Below are 21,427 nucleotides of genomic sequence, written 5' to 3' on the forward strand. Positions count from 1 at the left end.
ATCTCATAACAATCACATGAGGTAGGTATTACATCCTCATTTTTACAGAGGAGTAATCTGAGGCTCAGAGAAGTTAGGTAACTTGTTCAAGAGCACACAGCTATTAAGAGGTGGAGCTGAAAGTAACATGACCCATTATCTTCCCATTACACCAATGGTTCTCAGTCAGGGACAATTTTCTTCCCAGAAATTGTTTGGTAAGGTCAGGAGACATTTTTAAATATCAAAATTGGGGGGGGGTACTCCTGACATCTAGTCAGTAGAAACCAGGAATGCCGCTAAACAACCTACAAGGCAGAGGGCACTCCTCACAATGAAAAATTATCAAATCCATAATGTCAACAGCACTGAAGTTGGGAATCCCTGCATTACAGTATACTTTCTCTAAGCTTTCTACTAAACTGTCCATACATGGTTGTTTGAGGAGTGTACTTGTAACTGTTAAACAAAAATGTCTATTAAATTCTGTTATTAAATCTTATTATTTTAAGGAACTATAGGGTTATTTGGAGACTCACACTAAGTTTTGGAGTTAGCATTCTTAGAAAACAATCATCTCCTTCTATAAAGCAACATTTACTGCTTCTGTTGGAAGCTAATATGGCATTTCTATTTTTCCATGGTGGTAGAATGATATCAAAGGTAGATCACAAATTTTGGGTTGCACAGATTTGCACAGATATGGGGCGATAGAGATGGCTAAGATAATTTATAGTCAGTAGAAGTGATGGTTTTACACCAGACATGCTTCCTTAAAAAGGCCCAGGGAAGCCAGCTTGGCTGGCATGACAGCTGCTGAGTGAAGGGGAAATTGGCTCTGATGCTTTCCCCACGCCCACTGGCCCAGTAGTGGGCTACGTGCTATGTATTTTTCTTCAGGCAAAAATGTGTCTGGTGTCTGCTACTCTCCCACAAGTTTAGGGAGGGGATCCCAAGGAGATGGAGAAGTTCTCTTGGCATCTTCGAGGGTATATATTCGCTGGAATTGTTTCAGTTTCACTGCTCATCTTTCTTTAATTATCTACTGCAGTTCTTTTATAGCTTTATTGTAAGTGGTTCCAGAGTGTTGAGTAATCAGAACCAGGAGAAATGTGCTGTTTCAGGTTTGGTAGGGTTGACATGGAAAGGTTCTGATACTTACTCTCTGCTTTGGCCCAAGGCTAAAGTCTCTACTACATGTTTTGACATTTCCTAAAATTGCCTGCACTTTCAGGTCCACTATACAAAGTAAGGAAGACATAGCTTCGGGATCTTATGCGTGAAGTTCTATTGCAGGGTTGACCAGTAGGAAAAGGAAAAGTTTGGAATAAAAAGATCACCCTTGTCACTTGCTAAGTTTTTAGCCTTAGGAAAGCCACAGAATCCCTGATCAATTTTCTCATCTGTGAACTGGATATAAGTGTATCCCCTGCCTAATTTATAGGGTTATTTTAAGGACCAAACAGAGCAAACTATATAATCTCATGGTTCAAAAATAGGCTAAATCAAGGGGGCTTCCCTGGTGGCACAGTGCTTCAGAGTCCCCCTGCCGATGCAGGGGACACGGGTTCGTGCCCCGGTCCGGGAAGATCCCACATGCAGTGGAGTGGCTGGGCCCGTGAGCCATGGCTGCTGAGCCTGCGCGTCCGGAGCCTGTGCTCCGCAATGGGAGAGGCCACAACAGTGAGAGGCCCGTGTACTGCAAAAAAAAAAAAAAAAAAAAAAAAAAAAAATAGGCTAAATCTGAAAAATCAACCTTCTTAACCACAAATATTGGTACTTACTTTCCTACATTTTGTCAAGGGAAACTGTCAAGACCAACAAGTGGAAAAATTTCAGATATAATGGGCTTAATTAAATTGAATAACTTTATTGGAGTATAATTGCTTTACAATGGTGTGTTAGTTTCTGCTGTATCACAAAGCAAATCAGCTATAAGTATACATATATCCCCATATCCCCTCTCTCTTGCATCTCCCTCCCACCCTCCCTATCCCGCCCCTCTAAGTGGTCACAAAGCACCGCACTAATCTCCCTGTGCTATGCGGCTGCTTCCCACTAGCTATCTGTTTTACACTTGGTAGTGTATATATGTCCATGCCACTCTCTCACTTCGTCCCAGCTTACCCTTCCCCATCCCCATGTCCTCAAGTCCATTCTCTAGTAAGTCTATGTCTTTATTCCTGTCCTGTCCATAGGTTCTTCATGACCATTTTTTTTTAGATTCCATATGTATGTGTTAGCAAACGGTATTTGTTTTTCTCTTTCTGATTTACTTCACTCTGTATGACTGACTCGAGGTCCATCCACCTTACTATGAATAACTCAATTTTGTTCCTTTTTATGGCAGAGTAATATTCCATTGTATATATGTGCCACTCTTCTTTATCCATTCATCTGTCGATGGACACTTAGGTTGCTCCCATGTCCATGCTATTGTAAATAGAGCTGCAATGAACACTGTGGTACATGACTCTTTTTGAATTATGGTTTTCTCAGGGTATATGCCCAGTATGGGATTGCTGGGTCAGATGGTAGTTCTATTTTTAGTTTTTTAAGGAACCTCCATACTGTTTTCCAGAGTGGCTGTATCAATTTATATTCCCACCAACAGTTCATGAGGGTTCCCTTTTCTCCACACCCTCTCCAGCATTTATTGTTTGTAGATTTTGTGATGATGCCCATTCTGATGGGTTTGAGGTGATAACACATTGTAGTTTTGATTTGCATTTCTCTAATGATTAGTGATGGTGAGTATCCTTTCATGTGTTTGTTGGCAATTTGTATATCTTCTTTGGAGAAATGTCTATTTAGGTCTTCTGTCCATTTTTGGATTAGGTTGTTTGCTTTTTTGATATTGAGCTGCATGAGCTGCTTGTAAATTTTGGAGATTAATCCTTTGTCAGTTGCTTTGTTTGCAAATATTTTCTCCTATTCTGAGGGTCGTCTTTTCGTCTTGTTTATGGTTCCCTTTGCTGTGCGAAAGCTTCTAAGTTTCATTAGGTCCCATTTGTTTGTTTTTATTTCCCTCTCTCTAACAGGTGTGTCAAAAAGGATCTTGCTGTGATTTATGTCATAGAGTGTTCTGCCTATGTTTTCTTCTAAGAATTTTATAGTGTCTGGCCTTACATTTAGGTCTTTAATTCATTTTGAGTGTATTTTTGTGTATGGTGTTAGGGAGTGTTCTAATTTGATTCTTTTACATGTAGCTGTCCAGTTTTCCCAGCACCACTTATTGAAGAGGCTGTCTTTTCTCCATTGTATACTCTTGCCTCCTTTATCAAAGATAAGGTGACCATATGTGCATGGGTTTATCTCTGGGCTTTCTATCCTGTTCCATTGATCTATCTTTCTGTTTTTGTGCCAGTACCATACTGTCTTGACTTCTGTAGCCTTGTAGTATAGTCTGAGATCAGGGAGCTTGATTCCTCCAGCTCTGTTTTTCTTTCTCAAGATTGCTTTGACTTTTCACAGTCTTTTGTGTTTCCATATAAATTGTGAAATTTTTTGTTCTAGTTCTGTGAAAAATGCCATTGGTAGTTTGATAGGGATTGCATTGAATCTGTAGACTGCTTTGGGTAGTTTAGTCATTTTCACAATGTTGGTTCTTCCAGTCCAGGAACATGGTATATCTCTCCATCTGTTTTTATCATCTTTAAATTCTTTCATCAGTGTCTTATAGTTTTCTGCATACAGGTCTTTTTTCTCCTTAGATAGGTTTATTCCTAGGTATTTTATTCTTTTTGTTGCAATGGTAAATGGGATTGTTTCCTTAATTTCTCTTTCAGATTTTCATCATTAGTGTATAGGAATGCAAAAGATTTCTTTGCATTAATTTTGTGTTCTGCTACTTTACCAGATTCATTGATTAGCTCTAGTAGTTTTCTTGTAACATCTTTAGGATTCTCTATGTATATTATGTAATCTGCAAACAGTGACAGTTTTACTTCTGTTCCAATTTGGATTCCTTTTATTTCTTTTTCTTCTCTGATTGCTGTGGCTAAAAGTTCCAAAACTATGTTGAATAATAGTGGTGAGAGTGGGCAACCTTGTCTTTTTCCTGATCTTAGTGGAAATGGTTTCAGTTTTTCACCACTGAGAATGATGTTGGCTGTGGGTTTGTCATATATGGCATTTATTATGTTTAGGTTAGTTCCCTCTATGCCTACTTTCTGTATGGCTTTTATCATAAATGGGTGTTGAATTTTGTCAAAAGCTTTTTCTGCATCTATTGAGATTATCATATGGTTTTTATCCTTTAATTTGTTAATATTGTTTATCACATTGATTGATTTGCCTATATTAAAGAATCCTTGCATTCCTGGGATAAACCCCACTTGATCATGGTGTATGATCCTTTTAATGTGCTATTGCATTCTGTTTGCTAGTATTTTCTTGAGGATTTTTGAATCTATATTCATCAGTGATATTGGCCTGTAGTTTTCTTTTTCTTGTGACATCTTTGTCTGGTCTCGGTGTCAGGGTTATGGTGGCCTCATAGAATGAGTTTGGTAGTGTTCCTCCCTCTGCTCTATTTTGGAAGAGTTTGAGAAGGATAAGTGTTAGCTCTTCTCTAAATGTTTGATAGAATTCACCTGTGAAGACATCTGGTCCTGGGCTTTTTTTTTTGGAAGATTTTTAATCATAGTTTCAATATCAGTGCTTGTGATTGGTCTGTTTATATATTCTTTTTATTCCTGGTTCAGTCTTGGAAGGTTGTCCTTTTCTAAGAATGTGTCCATTTCTTCCAGTTTGTCCATTTTATTTGCATATATTTGCTTGTAGTAATCTCTCATGACCCTTTGTATTTCTGCAGTGTCAGTTGTTCTCATTTTTCATTTCTAATTCAGTTGATTTGAATCTTCTCCCTTTTTTTCTTGACGAGTCTGGTTAATGGCTTATCAATTTTGTTTATCTTCTCAAAGAACCAACTTTTAGTTTTATTGATCTTTGCTATTGTTTTCTTCATTTCTTTTTCATTTATTTCTGATCTGCTCTCTATGATTTCTTTCCTTCTTCTAACTTTGGGTTTGTTTTGTTCTTCTTTCTCTAATTGTTTTAGGTGTAAGGTTAGGTTGTTTATTTGAGATGTTTCTTGTTTCTCGAGTTAGGATTGTATTGCTATAAAATCCCTCTTACAACTCCTTTTGCTGCATCCCATAGATTTTGGTTCGTTGTGTTTTTGTTGTCATTTGTTTCAAGGTACTTTTTGATTTCCTATTTGATTTCTTCAGTGATCTCTTGGTTTAGTAGTGTAGTGTTTAGCCTCCATGTGTTTGTGGTTTTTACAGTTTTTTTCCTGTAAGTGATCTCTACTGTTATAGCATTGTGGTCAGAACTGATTCTTGATAGGATTTCAATTTTCCTAAATTTACCAAGGCTTGATTTGTGACCCGAGATATGATCTATCCTGGAACATGATCCATGAGCACTTGAGAAGAAAGTGTATTCTGTTGTTTTTGGATGAAATGTCCTAAAAATATCAATTAAGTCCATCTTGTCTAATGTGTCATTTAAAGCTTGTGTTTTCTTATTTATTTTCATTTTGGATGATCTGTCCATTGGTGGAAGTGGGGTGTTAAAGTCCCCTACTATGATTGTGTTGCTGTCGATTTCCCCTTTTATGGCTGTTAGCATTAGCCTTATGTACTGAGGTGTTCCTATGTTGGGTGCATAAATATTTACAATTGTTATATCTTCTTCTTGGATTGATCCCTTGATCGTTATGTAGTGTCCTTCTTTGTCTCTTGTAATAGATTTTATTTTAAAATCTATTTTGACTACTATGAGTATTGCTACTCCAGCTTTCTTTTGATTTCCATTTGCATGGAATATCTTTTTCCATCCCCTCACTTTCAGTCTGTATGTGTCCCTAGGTCTGAAGTGGGTCTCTTGTAGACAGCATATATACAGGTCTTGTTTTTGTATCCATTCAGCCAGTCCATGTCTCTTGGTTGGAGCATTTTATCCATTTACATTTAAGGTAATTATCGATATGTATGTTCCTATTACCATTTTCATAATTGTTTTGGGTTTGTTATTGTAGGTCTTTTCCTTCTCTTGTGTTTCATACCTAGAGAAGTTCCTTTAGTGTTTGTTTTAAAGCTGGTTTGGTGGTGCTGAATTCTCTTAGCTTTTGCTTGTCTGTGAAGATTTTAATTTCTCCATCGAATCTGAATGAGATTCTGTTGGGTAGAGTAATCTTGGTTGTAGGTTTTTCCCTTTCATCACTTTAAATATGTCCTGCCACACTCTTCTGGGTTGCAGAGTTTCTGCTGAAAGATCAGCTGTTTACCTTATAGGGATTCCCTTGTATGTTATTTGTTGCTTTACCCTTTCTGCCTTTAATATTTTTTCTTTGTATTTAATTTTTGATAGTTTGATTAATATGTGTCTTGGTGGCTTTCTCTTAGGATTTATCCTGTATGGGACTCTGCACTTCCTGGACTTGATTAACTGTTTCCTTTCCCATATTAGAGAAGTTTTCAAGTATAATCTCTTCAAATATTTTCTCAGTCCCTTTCTTTTTCTCTTCTTCTTCTGGGACCCCTATAATTCGAATGTTGGTGTGTTTAATGTTGTCCCAGAGGTCTCTGAGACTGTCCTCAATTTTTTTCATTCTTTTTTCTTTATTCTGCTCTGCAGTAATTATTTCCACTATTTTGTCTTCCACGTCACTTATCCATTCTTCTGTCTCATTTATTCTGCTATTGATTCCTTCCAGAGAATTTTTAATTTCATTTATTGTGTTGTTTGTCATTTTTTGTTTGCTCTTTAGTTCTTCTAGTCCTTGTTAAACATTTGTTGTATTTTGTCCATTCTATTTCCAAGATTTTGGATCATCTTTACTATCATTACTCTGAATTCTTTTTCAGGTAGGCTGTCTATTTCCTCTTCATTTGTTCGGTCTGATGGGTTTTTACCTTTCTCCTTCATCTGCTGCATATTTCTCTGTCTTCTCATTTTGCTTAACTTACTATGCTTTGGAGTCTCCTTTTCACAGGCTGCAGGTTCATAGTTCCTGTTGTTTTTGGTGTCTGACCCCAGTGGGTAAGGTTGGTTCAATGTGTTTTGTAGGCTTCATGGTGCAGGGGATGGGTGCCTGTATTCTGATGGATGAGGCTGGATCTTTTCTGTCTGGTGGACAGGACCACATCTGGTGGTATGTTTTGTGGTGTCTGTGAACTTATTATGATTTAGGCAGCCTCTCTGCTAATAGGTGGGGTTGTGTTCCTGTCTTGCTAGTTGTTTGGCATGGGATGTCCAGCACTGGAGCTTGGTGGTCGTTGAGTGGAGCTGAGTCTTAGCATTGAGATGGAGATCTCAGGGAGAACTCTCGCCAATTGATATTACGAGAGGCCGGGAGGTCTCTGGTGTACCAAAGTCCTGACGTCAGCTCTCCACTTCAGAGGCTCAGGCTGACCCCTGACCAGAACATCCAGACCCTGCTAGTGTTGGTCTTCTGCAGAGGTGGGGGGCAGCTGTGGCTCACCATGGGGACAAGGACAGTGATAGCAGAAGGTCTGGGAAGCAGTCTTTGTCATGAGGCCTCCAGAGTCCTCCAATAGCCCCACCAAAGAACCTGTAGCCTGGGCCTAATTAAATTTAAAACACGTTTGAAAAAACGTTTGCCTTCCTGCAGAAAAGGACTTTTCTAATATATGCAAAGTAGATGACCGCATGTTCCCACACTGCTGGAGAAAACCCAAAACCAAAAAGCCAAACAACAAACACTCATGCCATTGCTGAATCACATGGAAATCTCATGGGGTAAATTGGAATAATGTTTGTTTGTACTGACAACCTTTTTTCTTTTCACCATGCTCTTTCAAGTGGTGGCTAGTTAAAATAAATGCGTCGTTGTGTTTTTACACCCAAAGTAAAATGAATTAACCTTGCCAAACATTGTGAGCTCTTTCATGTCTGCCTTATTTAATGCTTACTAAATACTGTGATAACTTCTCATGTGACTTGATTTTGTTCTTTCTCTGCAGAGATGAAAATTATGGTAGGGTGGTACTCCATGGACGTAACTCCCATGATGCCTCAGACAGGTGGGTGTTCCAGATGAGTTATTCATTAAGAGAAACACAAAGACAGTCATTTTTGAGAGTAGACTTGTTCAAGACAGGCTGAATATTTGTGGCTAGCCTCAGGCTTTCCCTGACATTCTGTGCACGTGAAGGAGAATCTGTGATATTATCAGGGGTCTTTACAGGGCAAACTGTGATTTTCCAGCTTCATGCTTCCAGAATACAGCTTGGAGGTGTAGAATAATCAATCCACTGCCTACCCTACCAAGGTGGCCCTCCTGACAGGAAAGGGAAGGGGCTGCCACAGAAACATAGGATGTTTCTGAGCCTTAGAGAAAGGAACCATAAAAGCAAAACAACAGCTAAGTTCACTTGCTTTATGGGACAGTACATTTCTTTTCAAAAACTCCTAGGCTTGTGGAAAACCACTAAATGATACTCAATGGCAAATAGACTGACAAATGCAAATTAGTAGGAAAATTCAAACAAAACTCATAAGCGCAATGATGTAAATAATCTAATATTGATGAAATAAATAGATAATATTCTTACTAAAGTACATTTACAGTGACACACATACAAACAACCACACCCATCAGAAGAACTTAACTATTTCTCAGACACAAGTTTTATCTGGTCCAGTAGCCAGTGTCTTCCAGCAAGACATACTTAGTGATTGTCTTTCATGGTGGGGACTTTAAAAAGTTAAGTAGACACTTGGAATATGTCTATTTTGGAATTTTTATCTGTGAATTTTTCTGAACCATTTAAAAATTGTTCATAATTTTGATGTGTTCTCCGGGTCCTGAGTTTACCCCCCTCTACACAAAGTATCTGATTGGTTTTTGGGTTTCCAGCCTTAGCTCATCCAATTGACTGTTCTGTGATTTGGCAGGCTCTCTCCATGCCCTCTCCTTGGTCTTCATGATTTTGAAGCTTACATCCTTGTTCTCTGTTGGCCCTCAACTCACCAAACAAAGGGAACCTAATCATCTGAATCCAGGCACCAGTGAAAAATGCCCCCTTCATTTTATTTGCCTTTCTCTGCAATTATTAAAGAACAAACATTCTTGTTGTGAAGTGTGACCAGGCAAACTAAGCTTCGTGCTCTTAGTGTGTTTCAGAATAACGGGACCTTAATGCCGTCTATGCTTACTTTATATTTTAAACTCTATTGGTTACCTGAACCCTTCCTGTTACTGGACAGAATTTTGGCTAAAGCACATCGAGCTTTTATCCTAAGTAACAAAAATCTGCAAGCCTGAGACGTTTCCCCTTTGACCCCTTGACTTGCGTCTCAAACGACATCTTCCTAAAAGATAGTGTAGGTTATTTATCTCCTTGCATTTGCTCAAATGGATGCCCATGTGACACTTTTCCACCCTTTTGCAGAGGCTGTGTCCACTTTGATGTTCACCCAGTACCACGTTGGAGCACCTACTGTGTGCTGACATTGTGCCAGGTGCTGGGAACACAGATGCATAAGACACCAGCCTTGACCTTAAGGAACTCTCACATTTCATGGAAAAAGATGAATACATAAGCACAAATACTCAAATTTACCATGGAAAGTGCTTGTGGAAGTGTGTGCCGGTGCTATGGGAAGGAGGAGAGGGAGTGGCTAACTTTGCCTGAATGAGTGGGAGACCTCACTGAGGATGTGGTCGTTAAGAGGCACTTCCAGCAGAAGCAATGATATGTCCAAGAGTGCCACATGAGCAGAGACTGAAAACAAAGGAAAAGGAAAATAAATAATAGTCTCATCACCCTAGAAAACAAGCTTCATAGTGCGCACAAACTAGGACATTTTACTGTCCTTCCTCTGCCTGATCATTAAAACATGTCACGTGAAGCAGAAGGCAAAAATAGTACCTGTGGAGATGCCCTATGTGAGCCAGTCACTATTCTAAAGTCTGGGGACAAAACAAAATCCCTGCTTTCATAGAACTTGCTTCCTAGTTGAAGGTGGAGGAGGGAGAGACTGAAAATAAACAAACACAATGTAATATGTCATGTGGTGATAAGTGCCTGGAAGAATAAAGCTGCTAATGAGACATAAAACAGTAGCATCTGCAAAAGGGGCTGTTTTCTGGAAGGGGGTCAGGTGGCCCTGCAGCACCTATCTGCACTCATGTATTACACCTGCTGGTGAAACACCCTATGATTTCACTCTGAGTTTCTTTAAAAATGCGGGGAATTGCATTAGGCCTTTTTTAACCTTATTCTTGCTTTAACCGACACTATTCCTTCTACCTCTGTTTGTTCATGTCTATTTATCCTCCAAGACCCAGCTCCACCTGCACCTCATCCTGAAAGCCTTCTGTGATCCCCACCTCTACAAATAAGCTTTCTCAGCTTCAAACTTCCTTGCACTTGACCTGAACCTTTTCTACGACACTGACCACTTGTTGCACTTGGACGTATGTCTGATTTGTCCCTCTAGCTCTATGTGTGTAGGGGTTACAGATAATTCATTCTCGACTTCCTCACAGTCATCAGCACAGTATATCGTTTACCTCCAAATACTTGCTTAATAAAGATATACTACAAGTTTAAAATTACATGTTAAACTGTATACTGTTTTAATACTTTTTTCTGATTCAATATGTTTGATCTGTCAGCTTCAAGTGATGCTTTGAAATGCAAACTGTAAATCATGGTATAATTCTCCAAAGAGATTGCTTTCCCTGTATCACATAAAGCTTGCTTTCCCTGTATCACATAAAGCATTAAACAGGCTTCTTTTTTTTTTTTTTTTTTTGCTGATTGACCTGTCTGATCAAGATATCTCCACTGCTTTGATGATCATCGTTCCTACTATTGGGCCTTCTATCTTCTTTTCCCTTATTTTCTCATCTTCTCCCCACTCCTTTTTTTTTCTACTAATCTGTCCGCCTTAACTCTCTGCCTCTGTCTCTCCTCTCCCTTCTTCTCCTGGTCTCCCCTCTCTTCTCCTATCCTTCCCATCCATCCTTTCTCTATTCCCCCACTGTCTTCTTTTCATTTCTTTCCAGTGTCTCCTGTTTCTCTCTTTTCCTTTTTTTCTTTTCTCTCCCTCCCTCTTTTCTGCCAGCAAGGTCTCTTCTCTCAACCCTGTCCACGGTGCTGAACTTATAATGAAGCAACTTGTATGTAGCTGTTGTGCTGGCTTATGGCTCTGCTGAAACTGCAAACAAAATATAGCTGATTATAAGGGACTGAGTTCCTATTATATAAAAATCAACAACATTGAAAACACTACATATTAGTTATTAACCATTTTGCATGTTGTGTTGCTTGTTTTACATATCCTTATCACCAATTTGAATTTGTTACATTGTAATTAGAATAATTGGACCTAGAGAAGAATTCTTTTATTAACATGGGGAATAGGGCTTGCTATATTTTATCCTATCCAAGTCAAATCCTGGGAAGATTTCGGTACTCCAAATCTGTAACATGTACATCTCCTACCCGAATAGGACAAAATTTTACCAAATCCATGATAAGTTTTATAACGATTTTTTGTAATTTATTTGATCTTTCTATAATTATTTTTTGCTACAGGAAAACAAACGAGAGTGATGAGCCAAAAGCCACAATCAGTTTGTACAGATCTGATGACACTTCGGACAGGTAAGGTGTTTTGAACCACGCAAGCGGAATGTGTAACATACGTTAAATCCAGTTTCTTATAAAGCATGAGACATTTAAATGTTTACCAAAGTAAGTTTTGAACCATGATATTTTATCTCCAGGGACAGAAGGACTATAAAGATTGAATTATCTTCTTCTTCAAAACTCACAAAATCTTGACTTGATATGCCATTTTCCTAAAATCTTGCTAGTAGTAGATCAATAGGAAAAAGTCTGAAGAAACTGGTTTGAATATAGGTGGGGTGAGCACTGCATGTGGTCTGTTCAACTTTAAATGGAGAATATAGTTTTTGTGTGTGTGAGTAGCCAGTTCTTATTCTAACTTTGGTCTTTCCATCCCAGAGGCAGAGAAACAGCAGTTTCTGTATAATTACCTTATGGAGAGACTGTACATTTTTTTTTTTTATGTTGGGGGTAGGAGTTTAATTAATTTATTTATTTTTGCTGTGTTGGGTCTTCGTTTCTGTGCGAGGGCTTTCTCCAGCTGTGGCAAGCGGGGGCCACTCTTCATCGCGGTGCGCGGGCCTCCCACCATCGCGGCCTCCCCCGCTGCGGAGCACAGGCTCCAGACGCACAGGCTCAGTAGCTGTGGCTCACGGGCCTAGCCGCTCCGCGGCACGTGGGATCCTCCCAGACCAGGGCTCGAACCCGTGTCCCCTGCATTAGCAGGCAGACTCTCAACCACTGCGCCACCAGGGAAGCCCCAAGACTGTACATTTTAATAATACAGTAGTTTTGATCTGCTCTAGGATAAAGACATTAGCTCTTTACTTTAGAAAGTGCAACTACTCTTTCGGCAGTGGAGTCACCATATGGCTGTGGAATGAGTCATTGGCTGAGCCTGTTATTGGCTCAGTCTTAGAGGGAAAAGAAGGGCTCATCCCTATATAGAAAATTGAGGAATATATATTCAAGTTGAAGTGTAAATGCTAAAAGTCACATTTTAATTTTATATTTGGTAGAGGTGCTTATTAGGCATAAGTAAAGAACAAAGTTAACATGTTATTGGGAATCTAGACATAGTGAATACCTGAGGCCATTTATAGTTGAAGCCACTCCCTGTAGCTAAAGATGTGCTGCTTTTGGAGACAAACATGCCACCCGCTACAATTGAAGCACATATGCTGAAACGTATGGCATCTAATAGATTCTATATTCACACCATGCCTGTGCCAATTAATACAGCAAATGCATGCACTTCTGCACTCTTCATAGCTTTTTTAAAAAAATGATTTAATTGATTTATTGAAGTCCATCAAAATTGATAGTCTCTACTTTTTGAAAGATACTGTTAAGAGATAAAAATCAAACCAAAGACAAGGAGAAAATATTTGCAAATCATATATCTGATTAAAAAAAACACACTTGTATCCAGAGTTTATAAAGAACTCTGCAAATAAGAGAGAAGTACTTCCAAACGGCAGAGTAAGGACCTCCAAAAATCCACTCCTCCAGAAAAGTATTAACACTGGAAAAAACTGTCAAAATCAACTTTTTCAGAACTCTGGAAATTAACCAAAGGCTTGAAACAATTTGCTACGTGTTTATTCAAGAAAAAGAGTTGGCTGTCAGTAAGAACGGCACGAATTGCCACATTTTAAAGCTTCCTGTTCACCTATTCCTCTCCCCAGCTCCATGGTAGCCTTGAAAACCAGCAGTCTTGGAACAACAGTAGCTTCTTTATAGCTTTTTAAGTCAATCTCCGGAATAGCAGACAATCAGCCCTGGTATCCCTAAGGAGGCGACTTCTCTCTTGTAATTAACAACCTTGACAGAAATCAGTTTGTGAGAGAAGTCCTAGTACTTCTGCCTGTTCACCTCGGCCTTGCAGGCTGTCCTATTACACTGCTAGTTGAGGACGGAAACTCTACTTCTAGGAATGTAATTGCAAGTGAGATAATTATGTCTCAAGAAAGGTAAACATGTGGGAGACCTAAGCCTTTGTAGGCTGTGTGTCTGAAAGCTTTTATCAGGCCAGTCAAGATAGAGCCTTGGAACTTAGCGATACACTAGACCAGGCCTCACAGGCAAGCTAATTGAGTCGTTCTCAGCCTCAGCGACAAATTAGAATTACCTAGAGAGATTTTTAACTCTGCTGATAACTTGGTCCCACCAGCTCTCATCCCCCAAATTCTAATTAGTCTGAAGGAGGACTCAGACATTTTTTAAAGCTTAGGAAGGGATGCTGATGTGCAGCCAAAATTCAGAGCCACCAACCTAGCCCAAACCTTCATTTTGTAAACTAGAAAATGAGGCCAGAGATTCCCTGCTTTATTTACACAGAGGTTTAGCGGCTCATGTTTGGAAGTATCCTGGTCAGGTCCTTCCGCAGGTCGTGTCTGTCTCCCACGAGTGAGCTCCATCTCTGTAAGTGTGGGAACAGATGTGAGGGAGAGAACACAGGAGTCTGTAAAGAAAGGCAAGTCCTCATAACAAGAGTCAGACTCCTATCATGCAGGCCACTCCAAGTGCAAGAGGTGAAATAATTTTGGGAGGTAGATGATCAAATGTATCAGCTGTGTGAGTATGTGTGCCATTTCAATACTAACGCATATAATAAATGAGTAGGAGAAAAGTACTGACTTTACATTTGAAGAGTTCCCTTTTAACATATACATCTGTTGGTAAAAATATGAAGTGTTCTAAAGAAATATAAGTAAATAATTGTGTACATGCATACACTATGACGCAAACCCTGAAGGTGGTTTCTTGACTAATTTGGAAAACCTAGGTTAAGGAGCCCTCTAGTGTTTGGTTATGGAAGTGTTACTTTTCCTTGGGTTGTTTGGATTCTGCTGCTAGTTATATTGTTTAGGTATTTCCTGTCTCTAAGACTGACTCCTATTAATCTCATATTACAACTTGGCAGAAAATTAGTTTCTAAGAGAAGTACAAAGTTAATCTCCCTAAGTAATAAGACATTGATGAATGCATTGGAATGATGGTTTAGAGTTCTCTCCAATATTGTTTAGACACTGATTCCCCTAGTGGAGTGAAAGAGATAGTGGAGGTGAAAAATAACAACTGAAGAAAGACATATTGATCATGAGTATTGGAACAATTACACTACAGAACCAGGTGTACGACATTGGGGCCTACTGGGAAGACTTTGGAGATAGACTACTTCCCAGCTGTGTGGCTGAGAGAAAGCCACCCACCTTCTCTGAGACTCCATTTCTTCATCTATAAAGTGAAAATAATTACACCTACCTTGTAGGGATGTTCTGAAGAGTAGAGGAAATTGTATAAGATGAGTGGCAAAGAGTAGCAGGTAGCTATTTTTATTATTACATGCAGTATTGCCCACATAGATCAACACAGTAGAATTTTGATTAACTTCATTTAACTGTAACCTCAGAACTCTCCTTTATTTAAACCTTAAAGGTGTTTGAAATTAACGCTCTGTTTTCTTTAGACAGATTGTCATTTTCCCTGTACCCGAGTAGCAATTTCCCAAGATTATCTTATATGAGGATCTCACAGACAGCTATAAACGCTCAGTAGTTTCCACAGAACATTTAAGATTTAAGATTTAGGATTACCTGACATCTTATGGTATTCACAGTGGTTTACTGCGGAGCTCTTTAAATATAAACACATCAGAGGCTCAGTAGCAATTAGTACAGGGAATTTACTTATAGTCTTTGGCCTATGATCACCTGAGAGATCATCATGGGTTTTTAATACTTGGATTCATTCTGTACAAGATAATACCTGTATTGTGAACAGTCTATTGAGAATATGGAGCTCTGGAGGATTCCAACCTTTCTTCCTTTTTACATTCAAGAGTTAGCAGTTTGTGGCATTACGTACCATAAACAGAAACTATTTGGGGTTGACTCATAGAATTTTAACGATTAGGGTTATTTACCCAATGTCAAAGTGACATCTAGGAGTTGAAATCATTTTAAAGCTATGACAATTAAGCCATATTTTTCTATCATGAATTTTCTTTTTTTTAGAACAAGGCAAGGTTAGTGTCCTTCTTCCCAGGAACAGTTTATAAAGCCCTGTACTAAAGTGGATGATAAAAGTGAAAGTTTAGAGAAAGTTATAGTAGACGCATAGTATGGGATCAACAGAAGAAGCTTGCTGATCTTTTGTTTTCTGGAGCCTAATTTTGCCACATCCTAGCTTTGAGCAAGCCTGCAGAATGCTCCAGAAGACAGCCCCATGTCTCAGGAAGAGCTTTCCTATCCGGTGTGTGCTTCCTGGCAGGAAGGGACAGAACAGGGTTGTGGTTGTGAGACCCACCTCTGGCCTGCAGACTACAGGACTCCTAGCTTGTCTTAGGACCCAAAGGACAGACAAACACACCTTTTCCAGAACTACCCTCCTGGTGGAGACCTGAGTTTAGAGGGTTTAAAACCTCTGATGGTCCACAGGGCCTATTAACAAAATGTGTTCGTCAGTGTAAGCAAATTTGCCAGGGTACAGCAACCCTTGTAACAAATTCCTTCTCCTGCCTCCGAATCTTGGTTGGTTAGCCTGATAGAAGATAACTGCTTACTCCCCTCAGAGTCCAAAGTGATTGGCTGGAAAATTAGGGGACGACCCTGTTCCATGGAAGGACTCAGGGACCTAGGTTCTTTCCTAGGTTTTAATGCTGCCATCTTAACCCATGGGCATCAAAGCCATAGCAGAAGGGGAAGAAAGAGCATGGAGGATCACACAAGAGGTTTTATGATGGGTTTGGGAGTCATGGATAGTATTTCTGCCCACACTCTTTAGTTTAGAATGCAATCATATGGTCCCACCTTAATTGTAATGAAGATTGCAAAATATGGTCTTCCTGTGTGCCCAGGAGGAAAAAAAGAGTTTGACAAGCATATAGCATTGTCTATGCCACAAAACATTTTTTTTTAATTGCTTAAGTCTTCCATTGATTCCTTTTAGCGACATAGAAAGTACTGTCATTGGCTAGATATATTATTAAACAACAATGAATATGAAATACTTAATGAGTTAAATGCTCAAATGAGTCAGAAAGGCTAGTTGAAAAACATAAACTTTAAAAGTTGCAAACTGTATCAAAATAGCCTCATAAATAGATTTTGTTGTAGCTTTTCTTTTTAATTGCAAAATTTTCTAACATGTAACACCTGAAAAGCAATTGTTTTTACCAGAGAAAGTTTCTGTTGTGAAGTGATTATAGCAAGAACGAGGTCTGAAGGGAGTTTAATAATCTAAACGTTCACCCAGACTTTTGTCTTATTTCTTTATAAAGGATCTCAGACAGAAATGATGCTGCTAAAACATATAAGGCCAATACCCTGGATAACCGACAAACCAATAGGTACTAGTATCTACTAACTTTGGGAAAGGCTCAAGTAATACAATATTTTTCTAAGCGTTACTTATTTACTTGATATTAAGTAGGATTCTTCAGTCCTGCCTAATATCTTTCTGTGAATTCTCATCCTCTATTTTTTTTTCACACAAATAATTCTGGCATAAAAACTTTACTCCTGCTCATGGTTAAAGGAAAATAAAGTCTTACTTCTGGCTTCAAAATCAAGAGAGTTCATTGCTTCAGGCAATCATTCTTACCACATTTATGTTTCTGTTTAAGTTATCCTGGTGGCAAGATTATGAAATACATGTAAACGTCAATTTACATTCCTACTGTTAAAGAAAATTACTGAACCCAGCAAACAAAAACACGGGGCTTAAAAGATAATGAATTTTCTAAAGAAAAAAAATTTCTTTTGGAATCTAATACACAAAAGGTAAAAAAATCATGAGATCAACTTTTCAAATTTGTTCAAATACTGATGCTTTCTTTTTCTTTCTCACAAATAATGTTAACTTTTAAAAATAATAACTCTAAATTCATGGACAATTGCAAATTGATGCAAGAATTCATTCTTTGTTGCTGCTCAAACTTTGCCTTCTTTTTTTCTTACCAGAAACGTGTCCACGTTTCGGTCACCAGAAGAGACAAAGATGTATGTACTTTTCTAACTGACATTACATTTTAAGAATAAAGTGTATTTCTTCCTATGTGTCCAAGAAAAATCAGGATATACCGCCCTCAGACCAAAGTTTCATTGTAGTTCAGCCAAGCCCTCATAGCTTTGGCAGAGTTGAATAGTAGAAATATTGAAATGCTCCACAAAATTTCAAGTGTTTTCTGTCTGGACTTTTACACTGAAGCACTTCTCCTCTAACCAAACACCAAAACTTAAGTCATTCTTTTTTTTCTTTTTTTTTAAATCTAGAACCTTTTAATTTTTTCCCTATTCCTATGGCAACTCTTTCTTCTTGCACATTTCACTTGCTCCCAAAACACCCATCGTATCTACAATACAACTTAGTCATGAAATCATGGCTTTGCTAACCATCTATGTAGACAAAATACATTTTCCCTGTACTAACAGTGGTTATAAACAATCAAACTAGGTAGATTTTTGAAAACTTAGTTGGTTTTTAAATTTATATTTACAAATAAAGTAATTTTCACACTGGACTGCACCTTCAGTAGTTGAAAAAGGCCTGAGTGAGTTCCATTTTTTTTGAGGGTCCGCATATATTAATAAACGCTAAATAGAGATTTAAAATGCTGTGATTTTTAAATATTTTCTTAAACAAACTAATGCTTTTAATGCAAAAAATTTCAATATGATTCTGTTAGTCACAACATGTACAGGATCAAAAAATATATGTAGGAATCCATAGGACATTGGAATTGATTGGTCTGGGTTTCAGACACACCATGTCATATAATGAATGACTTCTTCATTCAATTCCTTCGGTTTTAATTATTTGGATGATAGCCTGGCAATTTGTAAAATAGTAAACTAAGGAAGAACTTTTTCTGTTGTTGCTCTTTCATGCTCAAGTGAAATATTTTGTGATGGATTCAGAGCAGGTGGGAATATGAGTAGATTATAAGACCTTTCAAAGGTGGGGTAGAATGGAAAAGTTTCAGGAATGTGATCATTGTTTGTTCTTGTGATGAAACAGGCAACCTGGAGGTTTGATCAGTGCAAATGCCACCAACACCCCAGCTTCCAACTCTGCTACTACTCCTGTAAAGAAAAAGAGGTATGATGGGCTCGTTGGGACTATCTCTTGCTGCAGTTCCAAGGGATTATTCTTTATTAATTTCTGAACCAAAACATCCACCAAGGCCCCCAGGCAGCGTCCAGAAGTTGCTCTGCCCTTCCTCATTATTCCCTCCTCCCTTCCCAGGGATCCAGTGCCTACTGGCTACTCCTGTCCTCAAACCTCAGTCCTTTCCCTTCCACCCACAATCTCCCTTTCAAATATGCCAGCTTTTTCCCCCCAATTTTATTGAGAAATAACTGACATACAACACTGTGTATGTTTAAGGTGTACAGTGTGATGGTTTGATTTACATATAGTGTGATCACTCCAATAGGTTTAATTGATATCCACCTATCATCTCATATAACATCCTTATGTCAATAAAAAGAAAAGAAAACAATCCTCCTTTTGATGAGAACTCTTAGGATCTATTCTCTTAACAACTTTCCTATATATCATACAGGAGTGTTAACTATAGTCATCATGTTATACTTTACACCCCTAGAACTTAGTTATCTTATAACTCCATTGTCCTTTGTTGAATGATATTTTAAATGGATATAAAATAAATTGGTCTAAAGGGCAAAAAACCCAAAAAGGCAAGTTTGTACCTTTTGCCCACCTTCCTCCAATCCACCTGATTCCCCTGCCTCTGGTAACCACAAATCTGATCTCTTTTTCAAGTATGCTGTCTTAGGGTCTTGAATAACTAGGTAATGTTTTGATGACGGAGCTCAGATATTAAAGGGCAAGCTACTTCAGGTAATACATTTTAACAGAGTCCTACTACAGGGAATTCCTGCCCTCTGTGTAATAACTGCAGTGTGGCCAAGTGTCACTATGCTCCTGAAACCAGCCTGCATCTTGGATGCCTCCTCTGCTCTGTGCATTGTGCTACTTGCAAGTACAGAGTCAAAGGCCACGTCTTGAGGCCTCAGTCTGTGTTCTTGTGGTCATTCCTCTTTCAGCTTCCCCTGCGTGGCCTCGCATTTTTGCCTGTGCTAAGTTCCATTTATCTAGTAGGCATGGAAGAGGAGCTAGACTTTGGTGGTGCAATATTCTCCATGTGACAAAATATGATGGTGGAAGTGATTTTTGCATGTTGAAGAGAACACTGTGCTGGTGAATCATGATGCAAATGGAAAACAAGCATTCGTGAACCTCAGTGCTTTTGAAATTTTCTTATTTTCTTTGCCTGCTCCTAGGACTATGCCTGGTATAGGGTAGCTGCTCAGTGTTTGTTGATGGACTGTCTGACGGTCATGGTGCTGCTATAGGCCTCCTGGAGAGAAATGGCTGATTCTATTTTCTCCTGCAGTCGGAATTTTGGTTGTATCTACAGTCTCAGAAAATACGATCACCTTTCTTTTAGACCCAAATTTCACATCCCCCCCACCGATTCTTTGTCTGTTGAGAAAGGTTGGAAGGGAAATTTAAGGTCAATTAGTTCAATCTCCTACCCAGTGCAAGAATCTTTCCTCTGACAGGTTAGGCATAATTCAGGACCACTGAAGCCAGCAATACGACTCTCACTTTTGTGATATGCCTTGACTAGCTCTCAGGGATTGCAATGAGCTGAAATCTGCTTTGATTTCCTCCCATCCCACCTTAGTTCAGTCCTGTGATGCCTCAGAGAATAGATCAGCTCCAAGAATTTAAAGGAGTCTCCTGTCCTTATCCCTTACTTTCCTTCTCTAGGCTATATTACTCTCCTCTGAATAGCTTCATTTTTGATCCTTAACTTATTCTTTTTGACAGAGTCCTTAGCTATCTCTACCAATTAAAATTATGTCCTGGTAATGTGAAGACACCTAATTGGATATATATGTGTGTGTGTATACACACACACACACACACACACACATATATATATATATGCATCTATATAAAATTGAGGTTAGCATTGCTGTGGTGTTCATTTACATTTTCAATATTCTTACTTGTCAGAGATTCCTATTATACAGTATTTCTTTAAAACCGTATTTTGAGTAGAGCACAAGATTGTTGTTATTTTTATTATGAAATGTTTCAGAAATGCAGAAAAATAAAGACAAAGAGAGGTGTTTTGATGATAAGCAACCATGAGCTTACCATCTAGATTCAACAAAAGTTATTATTTTCCAGATTTCCTTCAGACTTTTTTTTTAACATTTTCATTGGAGTATAATTGCTTTACAATGGTGTGTTTGTTTCTGCTTTATAACAAAGTGAATCAGCTATACATATACATATATCCCCATAACTCTTCCCTCTTGCGTCTCCCTCCCTCCCACCATACCTATCCCACCCCCTAGGTGGTCACAAGGCACCAGGCTGATCTCCCTGTGCTATGCAGCTGCTTCCCACTAGCTATCAGATTTACACTGGGTAGTGTATACATGTCCATGCCACTCTCTCACATTGTCCCAGTTTACCCTTCCCCCTGCCCATGTTCTCAAGTCCATTCTCTAGTAGGTCTGTGTCTTTATTCCCGTCCTGCCCATAGGTTCTTCATGACCATTTTTTTTGATTCCATATATATGTGTTAGTATACGGTATATGTTTTTCTCTTTCTGACTTACTTCACTCTGTATGACTGACTCTAGGTCCATCCACCTCACTACAAATAACACAATTTCGTTTCTTTTTTATGGCTGCGTAATATTCCATTGTATATATGTGCCACATCTTCTTTATCCATTCATTTGTCGATGGACACTTAGGTTGCTTCCATGTCCTGGCTATTGTAA

The 21,427-nt window shown here is 38.7% G+C and overlaps 1 protein-coding gene across 1 annotated transcript in view; it reads left to right on the forward strand.

The window, feature by feature from the left end:
- The window catches only part of SCEL (sciellin), a 330,241-nt gene that overhangs the window by 213,894 nt on the left and 94,920 nt on the right, over positions 1-21,427 (forward strand). The window contains exons 13-17 of the mRNA XM_081214834.1: positions 7,974-8,033; positions 11,559-11,627; positions 16,876-16,944; positions 17,558-17,596; positions 18,615-18,695. Coding sequence (XP_081070960.1) covers positions 7,974-8,033; positions 11,559-11,627; positions 16,876-16,944; positions 17,558-17,596; positions 18,615-18,695 — 318 coding nt within the window. The remainder of the gene's footprint in view (positions 1-7,973; positions 8,034-11,558; positions 11,628-16,875; positions 16,945-17,557; positions 17,597-18,614; positions 18,696-21,427) is intronic.

This window comes from Mesoplodon bidens, assembly GCF_964165515.1.
Source record: "Mesoplodon bidens genome assembly, chromosome: 17".
In the NCBI taxonomy this organism is placed as follows: Eukaryota; Metazoa; Chordata; class Mammalia; order Artiodactyla; family Ziphiidae; genus Mesoplodon; species Mesoplodon bidens.